The following is an 11,241-nucleotide window of genomic DNA, read 5'->3' on the forward strand; positions in this document are numbered from 1 at the left end:
TTTTTTTCATGCTGGTACCAGAGCTTGAACTCTGGACGCTTGAACTCTGGGCCTGGACACTTTCCCTAAGCATTTTCACTCAAGGCTGGCACTCTACCACTTGAATCACAGCTCCTCTTCCAGCTTTTTTCTGATTAGATGAGTCTCACAGATTGTCCTGCCCTGGCTGGTTTCAGACTTTGATCCTCAGATCTCAGCTTTGCAGGTAGCTAGCATTACTAGTGGTGTAAGCTGCTGGTGCTGGACCTTTTGTTCTATCGTTCTATCATTCTATCTATCTATCTATCTATCTATCTATCTATCTATCTATCTATCTATCTATCTTTCGGCCTATTACCTACCTACCTACCTATTTTATGCAGTTAGGGTCTCAAAAGATGCCAGCTTGGAACTCTTAGTCCTCCTGCCTTAGCCTCCCTTACACTGTTACAGGTATGTACCACCATTCCCAGCCCAGCTGCCATCTGACATCATGGGCATCGAGTTCTGGCTACACTTGTGTGTTCTTGATTGAGAGCTCTCCTAACTTGTAAACCCCTGAGCACAGGCCACTTGCTGCAGAACACAGAGCAGAACTTAGGCATTTGGACACTTTTTCAGGGCCCCATCTAGAGGTCTACTGACCTCTCTAGCTCTGAGCAAGGAGAGAGAGGGGCACTGAGATCTCTTTAGAATCAAAGAGTTTTGATTCTCAGAAGAGCCTAGTGAAAGCAATTCTAGTCACTCCCGCTCGGTTTTATCAACATCATTTAATTTCTCTGTAAAAAGTAAAGTGAATAACAACAACAAAAAAAAAAGAGAGAGAGAGAAAAAGAGAGGAGGAGGAGGAGGAGGAGGAGGAGGGGAAGGTAAGATGGCATCAAAAAGTCCACTGCAGAAGCTGGAACTTGTCTTAGCTGTTCTCAGGGGGCCCAGGAGTATTGAGTGTGATTTTCATTTGCCACTAGCTCCTTGAGATGCAGATAGCCTGGGTTTAAAATGGGGCCTTGTCCTTGGGTCCACCTGCCTGGGAGGGTTCTAGGTACCAGGCTCCCCACTGTGGTGGCAGCCCTCTCGGAATCGGAATCGCACCTCATTCTCCTGCCGAAGCCTTTGGTTCTCTGTCTTGAGCCTCTTTACCTCAGCAGCTAGCTCCTCCACCTGGTGACAGGGCTGCTGGCCGGTGCCTCCCTGCCTCTGCTGCAGCCTCCGTGTTTCCTCCTCTGCTTGTGACAGCCGCTTCTCGAGATCCAGGTAGTCTTGAACCAGCTCCTGCTTACTGCGGCCCTGCAGACTCTCAGTATGGTAACGCTCGTAAGTCTCAGAAAAGTCCCTCTGCTGGAACTCACCATTGGCTAGGTCCTTCCCATCGCTGTCTTCTGCCTCACTTTCCCCACTGGAGGCTGGGTAGGACACCCTGTGAGACACATCCAGGTTGGGCTCCTCTGGGTCACGGTCATTCATCAGGAACTGGGTGGTGTTGTAGGGTGCCACGGCCTGGCCTTTGGCGAACATCTCCTCCCGGACTCGGGAGGCCCTCTGGCTCTGCCTTTCATCCCGCTGCTGCTTCTCAGCCCAGCTCAGCTCTAAGTAGGGCCGCCAGTGCCGCTTGCGCTTCGATGACCGCCTCCGGTGCTTCTTCCTGCCCAGCACAGCCCCAGAGGCACAGGCCCCCGCACTCTGGGTCCTGGGACCCCCTTTGCTGCAGCCTGGACCACTGCCAGCCCCGGCAAGATCTTCATCTTCTGAGATGCTTTCCTTTTGGGCTGTCAGAAACAGGGAACTACCATGGGCTAGTGGCTCAGGGAGTACCTGGGGACTCCCTGGAGTGCCAGAGGTCTAAAGAAAGAGGAGAAAGGATGGATCAGGACAGCCTGTCCCTAAGCGGGACAGAATCCATCCCTGCCCACCAAGCATGGAGTCAACCTTCCCATACCAGCTCACCTACTCCCCCTCTACCCTCTCACTTTTTTTGGGGGGGTGGGGGTAGGGGTGGGGGTCCGGTTGTGGGGCCTGAACTGTAGGCCTGAGTGCTGTCCCTCAGCTCTTCAGCTCAAGGCTAGCACTCTACCACTTGAGCCACAGCACCACTTCCGGCTTTTTCTGCTTTTGTGGTACTGAGGAATCAAACCCAGGGCCTTATGCATGCAAGGCAAGCACTCTACCACTGAGCCACCTTCCCAGTCCCTACCCTCTCACTTTTGTAACTGTTTACCTAGTTATTATCTGACTCTAGCTCTCCTGGTAAACTCAGGTAAGAGCAGTATTTTCCCTGTGTCTTTCACTACTGGTCATTTTAATGCCTAAAACAATATGGGCTACAGAGTAGGTATTTTTTCTTTTTCTTTTTTGGTCATTGTTTTATGGGTTTTGGGGTTTTTGTTTTTCGGGTTTTTGGGGGTTTTTTTGGCCATGGGCCTTGAAATCTGGGCCTGAGCACTGTCCCTGAGCTCTTCAGCTCAAGGAGAACGCTCTACCACTTGAGCCACAATGCCACTTTCGGTTTTCTGGTGGTTACTTGGAGATAGGAGTCTGATAGACTTTCCTGCCTGGCTTTGAACCGTGATCCTCTCAGATCTCAGTCTGCTGAGTAGCTAGGATTACAGGCATGAGCCACCAATGCCCTGCTTGTAACTTTTTTTTTTGTTTTGTTTTGTTTTGTGTTCTGCCACTCGTGGAGCTTGAACTCAGGGCCTGGGTGTTGTCCCTGAGTTTCATTGCTCAAGGCTAGTGCTCTATCACTTGAGCCATAGCTCTACTTCCAGTCTTTCTTTCTTTCCTTCTTTCTTCCTTCCTTCTTTCTTCCTTTCTTTCCTTCTTCCTTCCTTCCTTTCTTTCTTTCTTGTAGGTTATTGGAGATAAGAATCTCAACAACTTTCTTGGCTTCAAACCTAGAGCCTAAGATCTCAGCCTTCTGAGTTGCTAGGATTGCAGGTGCAAGCCTCTGGTGCCCACCAAGAGTAGGGATTTTATAAATACCATGGGAAAAAAGCCAGTGCTTAGCCAAGTGCTGGTGGCTCATACCTGTAATCCTAGGTAGGAAGCTGAGATCTGAGGATTTCGGTTCAAAGCCAGGCCAAGTAGGAAAGTCTGTGAGACTCTTTTTTTTTTTTTTGTCGGTCGTGGGGCTTGAACTCTGGGCCTGGGCGCTGTCCCTCAGCTCTTCAGCTCAAGGCGAGCGCTCTACCACTTGAGCTACAGTGCCACTTCCGGTTTTCTGGTGGTTTATTGGAGATAGGAGTCTCACGGTCTCTCCTGCCCGGGCTGGCTTTGAACTGCGATCTTCAGATCTCAGCCTCCTGAGTAGCTAGGATTACAGGCGTGAGCCACCAGCGCCCGGCGTCTGTGAGACTCTTATCCCCAAGTAAGCACCAAAAAAGCCAGAAGTGAAGCTGTGGCTCTTGAGCACTAGCCTTGAGCAAAGAAGCTCAAAGATAGCACCTGGGCCCTGAGTTCAACCTCAGGATTAGCATATATAAGCAAAAAAAGCTGGGTTCTTATGGCTCATGCCTATAATCCTAGCTACTCAGGAGGCTGAGATCTGAGAATTGAAGGGTTCTCAGAGGATCTGAGATTTGAAGCTAGAGCCAGCAGGAAAGTCTGTGAGACTCTTTATCTCCAAATAACTGTCCAAAAAGCTAGAAGTAGAGCTGTGGCTCAAGTAGAAGAGCACTATCCTTGAGAGAAAAAGCTAAGAGATAGCACCATAGGCCATGAGTTCAAGCCCAAGTACTAGCACACAAATGAACAAATAAATATTGTGAACATGAATGGACCAGGAAAGCAACCAGTAATGGAAGGCAGGTCCTGATGTACCTACTTTTCACTCTTGCTAGAATGTGTGTCTTTTAGACAGAATGGCTTTCCTTGATAAGCAACCTCTGCACTTGCACAAATGCCCCATGCTTACTCTGCTGTCCCTGCCTGCGTGTGTGTGTGTGTGTGTGTGTGTGTGTGTGTGTGTGTGTGTGTGTGTGTTCGTTCAGAGCCTGGGCACTGTCCCTGAGCTTTTTTTTTTTTTTTTTTTTTCGGTCGTGGGGCTTGAACTCTGGGCCTGGGCGCTGTCCCTCAGCTCTTCAGCTCAAGGCGAGCGCTCTACCACTTGAGCTACAGTGCCACTTCCGGTTTTCTGGTGGTTTATTGGAGATAGGAGTCTCACGGTCTCTCCTGCCCGGGCTGGCTTTGAACTGCGATCTTCAGATCTCAGCCTCCTGAGTAGCTAGGATTACAGGCGTGAGCCACCAGCGCCTGGCTCCTGAGCTTTTTTTTTTGCTAAAGCTCTACCACTTGAGCCATAGCTCCATTTCTGGCTTTTTTGTTAGCTAACTGAAGATGAGTCTCGTGGGCTTTCCTGCCTGGGCTGGCTTTGAACGAGTATCCTCAGATTTCAGCCTCCTAGTAACTAGGATTATAGGAGTGAGCCCAGATTTTTTTTTTTTTGACATGAGAGTTTTGCTGTGTATCTCAGGTTATATTCAAAACTTATGATCCTGCTGCCTCAGCCTCCCAAGTAAATATGCTTGTCAGGTGCCAGTGGTTGACACCTATAATCCTAGCCAGCCTGAGCAGAAAAACCTGCGAAACACTTATCTATAATTAACCAGCAAAAAAAAAAAAAAAAAAAAGGCAGAAATGGAGGTATGGATCACATAGGAGAATGCTAGCTTTGAACAAAAACCTAAGGGAGAAAACCCCGGTCCCTGAGTTCAAGCCTCCGTACTGGCACTGGAGAGAAAAAAAAAGCCGAGGCTCACAGGCACCTGCCACTATGCCCAGCTTTGAACTCAAAAAATAATTTTTTGTTGTTGCTACTGGGGTTTGAACTCAGGTCCTTGTGCCTACTAAGGCAGGCACTCTACCCTAAACTCAGTAATTTATGAACAAGGGGCCCCATAATTGTATAGTAGATCCTGCCTCCAGCTGTATGAATGGCTGGCTCTTTCTTATCCTTTAGGGCTCAGTCCCAATGTCACCAGTTCAAGGAGGCTCTCGTGACTATCCTTCTTAAAGTAGCCCTACCTCCCCTCCCCAGTGACTCTTCTATCATAGCACACAGGTAATACACCACACAATCTTTAGCATATTGCCACTTACTTTACCATCTTCCTTCCTTCCCTGAGAATGTTAGACTGTCTCGTCTGTTCAGTTTCCCACTCTACTCCTACACACGGCATACAGTAAATGCTCAATAAATATTTGTTAAGTGACCAAAACTTTGTAAGATAAGAGGATATAGGGTGGCTACAATCTTTACTCTGGAGGTAGAGATGAGGAAGATTTCAGTTTGAGGCCAGCCCAGGCAAAATACTCAAATGAGTTCCTCATCTCAACAAGCTAGATAGCAAGTGGAGGCGTGGCGCAAGTGGTAGAACAGCCTTGAGCAAAAAAGCCAAGTGAGAGGACTTGGCTGTGAGTTCCAAGCCCCTGGATGGGCAAAAAATTAAACAAACAAACAAGCAACAAGCTGGTATGGTGGCACATGCCTGTCATCCCAGCTACTCAGGAGGCATAAGCAGGCAAGAAGGTCAAGGTCCAAGGCTGCCTTGGGAAATAACGTCAGACCCTGACCTGAAAAATAATGAAAACAAAAAAGAGCCAGAAATGGAGTTCAAGTACTAGTTCCTGAGTTCAAACCTCAGTACTACCAAAAAGAAAAAGAAAAAAGAGAACCCCCAAAATGCTGGACAAACAGAAGACTACTCTCCTTTTTATCCTTCTAAGGTATGGAAGATAGAAGGTTTTTTTTTGTTGTTGTTTTTTTGTGTTTTTTTTTTGTTTTTTGTTTTGCCAGTCATGGTACCTGAACTCTGGGCCTGGGCACTGTCCCTCAGCTCTTCAGCTCAAGGCTAGTGCTCTACCACTTGAGCCACAGTGCCACTTCCAGCTTTTTCTGTTTATGTGGTGTTGAGGAATCGAACCCAGGGCCTCATGCATGCAAGGCAAGCACTCTACCACTGAGCCACCTTCCTAGTCCTAGAATGTGTTTATATCAAGTACTTTATGAGTATCAAAGAGGTCCTTAACGTAAAAGTGTCAATTATATTCTGTATTGCAAGCTCCAGAACTCACAAGAGATAGAAAGGGATCTGTCCAGAGAGTGTGTCTGTTTATCTCTGTTGTGGTGCGGGTAGGAGTACTGGGTGTGGGGGATGGGCAGTGAATTGCTCTAAGTTTGTGGTTTGGAGGATTTCTAATAATACCCAAATCATCCAGCCTGTTGCTTTATAAAATACAACATGGCATCCGTGCATGCATTCATACAAATGAAGAGTATTTGGGCAATGTGTCAGTTTTGGGTTTTTTCATTGGATACTGTGTTTGAACTCAGGACTTCATCCTTGCTAGGCAGGTATGCTATCACTAGAGCTATGACCCAGTTTCAACAATGCGGTCTTTAAGGCCCTATAAAAGCCTGGAGCATATTATGTGTGTTTTACAGATTCTGAGGGGGAACATCAGGGGAAAAGAAGTATGTTACAGTTACAGAACGAGAGTACGGGTGTGTGTGTGTGTTGTGTTACTTGCAGGGAGTTCATCAATCATGAACAACAGGCCATTTCCATCAATTTGGGCTAAGACAGAGCTGTTGTCCCCACCCATAAGAGACAAAGCCTTGGGGCTGGGGAGGTAGCTCAGTGGTAGAGCGCTTGCCTTGCATGCCTGAGGCCCTGGGTTCCATTCCTCAGCGGCACATAAGAAAAAAGCCGGAAGTGGTGCTGTGGCTCAAGTGGTAGAGTGCTAGCCTTGAGCTGAAGAGATGAGGGACAGCGCCCAGGCCCAGAGTTCAGGCCCCAGGACCGGACCCCCCCCCAAAAAAAAGAGACAAAGCCTCTTAGAACTAAGGCAAGATGGCTTGTGTGTTCATGATCATTGACTAGTTCTCTGCCCTTAGTGTATGTCCCCTAGTGATCCTTCCCCTAGTCTTACATTCCATCTTCCTTCTGAAGTCTTACCCCTCAACCACCATTATCATTTTTGAAGATAAGCTGTGTCACCTGGGTGAGTCATTTGCCCTCTCCGAACCTTCTTGCCTCAACATGTCATGAATCCCAAGTAAGATTAATTCATTTAACACGGAAACTGGCTAGGTAGGGTAGGTCAAAGCTTCTCTGAACCAGGTGTAGTGGCACATGCTATAATCCCAGCCCTTGGAAGGTAGAAGCAAGAGGATCAATTCAAAAGCAGCCTGACCTACATACTGAAACTGTTTAAAAACAAAAAAAGCAAGCGCTTGGGATGTAGCTTGGTGGTAAAATGCTTGCCTAACATGCAGAAGACTTGAAGTTTGATCCCTAGCATTTAAAAAAATAAAAAATAAATTAAATAATAATAGTAATAAAAGCTTTACTTCCCTTAAAACCCTCATCTATGGGAAAACAATGGAGGGGCTAACAATGTTCAAGAGGAAGTGTACTCATTACCTCACTCATGTAACTGTAACCCTCTGTATAGTATCTTTACAATAAAAAATAAATAAAAAAAATACAAAATAACAAAAAAAAAAAAACCCTCATCTATGGAAAGTTGTGAGAAGAGGAGAATAGGTAAGGTAAGGCAGAGTGATGTAATGAGCTAGAAGAGTTTTTTGTCAGTTGTAGAGCTTGAACTGAAGGCCTGGGTGCTGTTCCTGAGCCTCTTTGTGCTCAATGCTAGCACTCTACCACTTGAGCCACAGCACCATTTCCAGTTAATTGGAGATAAGAGTCTCACAGACTTTCCTGCCTGGGTTGGCTTTGAACTGTGATCCTCAGATCTCAGCCTCCAGAGTAGCTAGGATTACAAAATGAGCTACTGGCACCTGGTAGGGTTTGGATTCTTATTGTCAGACTAGAAGGTGGTATTCTCAAAGGGCATAGTACCTCTTTTCTGTCCTCTCTTCTGGGTTATCTCCTACTCTCTACTTACATCTCTATTTATTTAGCCAGTCCTGGGGCTTAAACTCAGGGCCTGTGCACTGTCCTTGAGCTTCTTTTGCTCAAGGCTAGCACTACTACTTGAGCCACAGTGCCACTTCTGGCTTTTTCTATTTATGTGGTACTGAGGAATCAAACCCAGGGCTTCATGCATGCTGGGCAAGCACTTTACCAGTTAGCCACATTCCCAGCCCTCAAATTTTTATCCTAAACTGTTTTTCTTGCTTCACACTTGGTTCTTAGCCTGAACAAGATGGAAAAATTGAACCAAGTTATTTGTCCCTGAGCTTAAGACAATGTCCTGTTGTCAGAAAACCCTACCTTTCTTCTTCTTCTTCTTTTTTTTTGCCAGTCATGGGGCTTGAGCTCAGGGACTGGGCACTGTCCCGGAGTCTGTGCTCAAGGCTAGTACTCTACTACTTGAGTCACAGCACCAATTCCAGCCTTTTCTGAGTATGTGATACTGAGGAATCGAACCCAGGGCTTCATGTATGCAAGGCATATTTTCAGCCCAACCCTGTTTTTTTTTTAATCTATTTTTATTATTTATTTTTGCTTTAACTCGGGGCCTTACCACTGTACCCGAGCTGCTTTTGCTCAAGGCTAGCACTCTACCATTTGAGCCACAGTGCCACTTATGGCTTTTTCTGTGTATGTGGTACTGAGGAATCAAACCCAGGGCTTCATGCATGCTAGGTAAGCACTCAATACCAGTAGGCCACATTTCCAGCCTTTTTTTTTTTTTTTTATCTTGGCAGTACTGGAGTTTGAACCCAGGCCTTGTACTTGCTAGGTAGGCACTCTACCACTTAACCACAAGCTCAGCCCCAGAAGGCACTAAGTTTAAACCTGATGCTTGTTACGTGTCAAGAAGTCTAGAAAAGGCATTTCAGCTAGAACCTTAACTTCTGTGAACTGAAAATGAAGGGCTACTAGGAACTCATGATTTAGCGCTGATTTATCTGGCTTATTACCCAGAGCATAATGGAGACTCAATTAAAATACTGGTTTTCCAAATCTGCCAGCATATCTGAGACAGAAAAGTTGAAATGACAGCTGGCAGCTCCCATGTTCAGGGTACTCAGGTGACTTGGAGGGCAAGACTTACCTTCACCTCCTCTACAGCTGTTGGTGACTCTGTATTACAGTTGGTCTGATTCACAGTGGCCATCTTCTTTTACCAGATGCCTTTAACTCCTGGCACCTGTTTTGAACAACAGAAAAACCTAAATCCTGAAGGACAATTCTTAGGAAGAATCTGGCTGCTCAGGAATTGTTTGCCCAGGCAGTGGCAGCCATTTTGTAGCCCCAGAACTGCACAGTGGAGAGGCTCGAAGGCCACTTCCACAGCCTGATTTTCACACCTCCAGCCAGCAAGGGACCAAATGGAATTGAGGGGCCATCTTCCCAGTCCTGAACTTCAGGCTTCAAACTAGGACTTCACCTATACTTTCTCCTCTGAGAAGTCACTGAGGCCTAAGTTTTGATGCCCCAATAACCAACGAGAAAAGGAGACTGGGAGCTCTTGGCCACCTCAGCCCCACCTCAGCCTCCTCCCCAGGCTAGGCAAAACCTCTGGAAGTTTGGCTAAGATCTGGGTGGAGCCTAGAGCTGAGGCCATTTTGTCTTGAGCCTTGTCAGTTTCCCTCCTTCCTCTGGGGAAGGGAAACAGAGGAAAAAGGTTAAGAGGACTGCATTACATGCAGCTGGGAAGGAAATCCAACTAGGATAAAGACGGGTTTATTGAGGAAGGGGAAATAAATCATGGAAGGGTTTTGCAAAGGTGGAATTGACCTACTTGCTGTCAGGGTTATGCACACCACTCACTACCTCTTGTGTGTCTTTCTGTGCGATCGGTTCCCAAAGCCTCAGCCCTAGTCTCTTACTGCAGTAGCAGCAGCTCTGTCCGAGGCAGCCGCTCAAGCACTAAGGTTGTGGGGGAGGGGAAACAGCCTGGCAGCGCAGTGTCTGCTGGGGATTGTAGTTCTTCCATCGTGGGACAGCAGCCAAAGGTCCGGCAAGTCAACAACCACACCCTAGAACTTCAAAACCCATCTGCCCTTGCGCGGGAGTCCCGCGCACACCGCTCCTTTTCCTGATTGGTCCAGCCTTCTGCCAATATTTTCAATGTCGTTAACGATTAGCTGTGCGGAAGCAGAAAACTACCTCCCTCTCCATCTCAATTAAAGAGTTCATTGATACTGTTCATCTTTACGGGAGGAATGAAGTAGATCCGGCATAAAGGGGCTGGGCTTAGCTGCGGAGGGATACCCAGCCCTTGAGGAAGGCGACGAGAAGATCGGTGGCCGCCACCGCCGCCATTTTGGGCTGGGAGGAGGCAGCGGAGGGACTCGCTGCGCAGTGAGAGCACCCCATGGGGGGTGGTCCGGGCGCGGGGAGAGGCCGGGCCGAGTGGGCTGCCTGAAGTGGCTTCGCCGGGAGACGTCGGGGAGGGATACCGGGGAGGGTGAAGGTTGGATCTCCCCGGCGGAGCCCGGTCCTCAAAGCGTCCCGGCAGCCCCACAGCCTCGCTTCTCCCGGAGAGCGGGGTTCTATGGTAATTACCGTGTGTTTCCCGAGAGCCCTCCCAGTAGGGGAGAGACCACCGAGATGGGGCTCTCCTCTGCTGCACTTGCACAGAGGCGTGGATCCGAGGCCGGACTCCGCCAAGGCCTCTCCCCCCGCCCCCATTCGTCCTGGGGATGTGGCGGCCCGGCAGGCCAGGCGTAGCGGGCCCCCCACTCTTGACAGACGAGGTGGGCGCGACGCCGGGTTCCAGTCGCTGGCACCGCTGGGAAGGGCAGAGGTCGCAGCCCTGGTTCTCTCGGTCCCCCCCCCCCCCAGGCGTGGTGGTTCGCTGGAGGCTCCGGGGGCGGAGATCCGATGCATAGTCACCCCCACCCCCAACACCAAAGCCATCCTGCCACTCTGGCTGCGAAAAGTAACAAATCTTCGAACTAAATGTAGCAACCCTGAGTTCCAGTGGGACCAAGTGGATGGCGATGGGGGCACGTGGGAGCCTCTAGCTCCTCCCGTTTGGAGATCTCTGAGCGCTCTTGCCCTCAAAATTTATCCCGTCCAGTCCTGATCCCCAGAACGACCCGACCTCCGTACATCACTCAGCCACTTTGGAAACTCCTACTAAAGTGTGTCCTTACACTTCTCTTGAAAGTTTACACCAAAGGGACGGCGGGTGGGGTGGGTGGGTGGGAGTGTTTCTGCCTTTTGTAGGGTTGAGACATAAAATGATTCAGAGTCGCCATTCAGAGTGGCTCTTTTTGGATGCTTCAGAAACATCTGTTTGCATTTTGAAATCCGAGCCATAGTTTTACTAAAAACTTTTGGGAAG

The 11,241-nt window shown here is 48.4% G+C and overlaps 1 protein-coding gene across 3 annotated transcripts; it reads right to left on the reverse strand.

Moving 5' to 3' along the window:
- Positions 1-847: 847 nt before the first annotated feature.
- On the reverse strand, positions 848-10,529 carry Hexim2 (hexamethylene bis-acetamide inducible 2). 3 transcript variants are annotated; one of them, XM_013031977.1, is made up of 3 exons: positions 10,458-10,529; positions 9,001-9,096; positions 848-1,818 (listed from the first exon to the last, which is right to left on the reverse strand). In XM_013031977.1, the coding sequence occupies exons 2-3, from the start codon at positions 9,061-9,063 to the stop codon at positions 1,018-1,020; spliced, it is 864 nt and encodes a 287-aa protein (XP_012887431.1). In that variant the 5' UTR covers positions 9,064-9,096; positions 10,458-10,529; the 3' UTR covers positions 848-1,017. The 3 variants fall into 3 exon arrangements, with proteins under 3 accessions (XP_012887431.1, XP_012887430.1, XP_012887429.1); XM_013031976.1 differs by lacking the exon at positions 10,458-10,529 and adding an exon at positions 9,723-9,803; XM_013031975.1 differs by lacking the exon at positions 10,458-10,529 and adding an exon at positions 9,691-9,801.
- Positions 10,530-11,241: the final 712 nt, after the last annotated feature.

The sequence above is a fragment of the Dipodomys ordii genome, unplaced genomic scaffold, assembly GCF_000151885.1.
Source record: "Dipodomys ordii isolate 6190 unplaced genomic scaffold, Dord_2.0 Scaffold147, whole genome shotgun sequence".
In the NCBI taxonomy this organism is placed as follows: Eukaryota; Metazoa; Chordata; class Mammalia; order Rodentia; family Heteromyidae; genus Dipodomys; species Dipodomys ordii.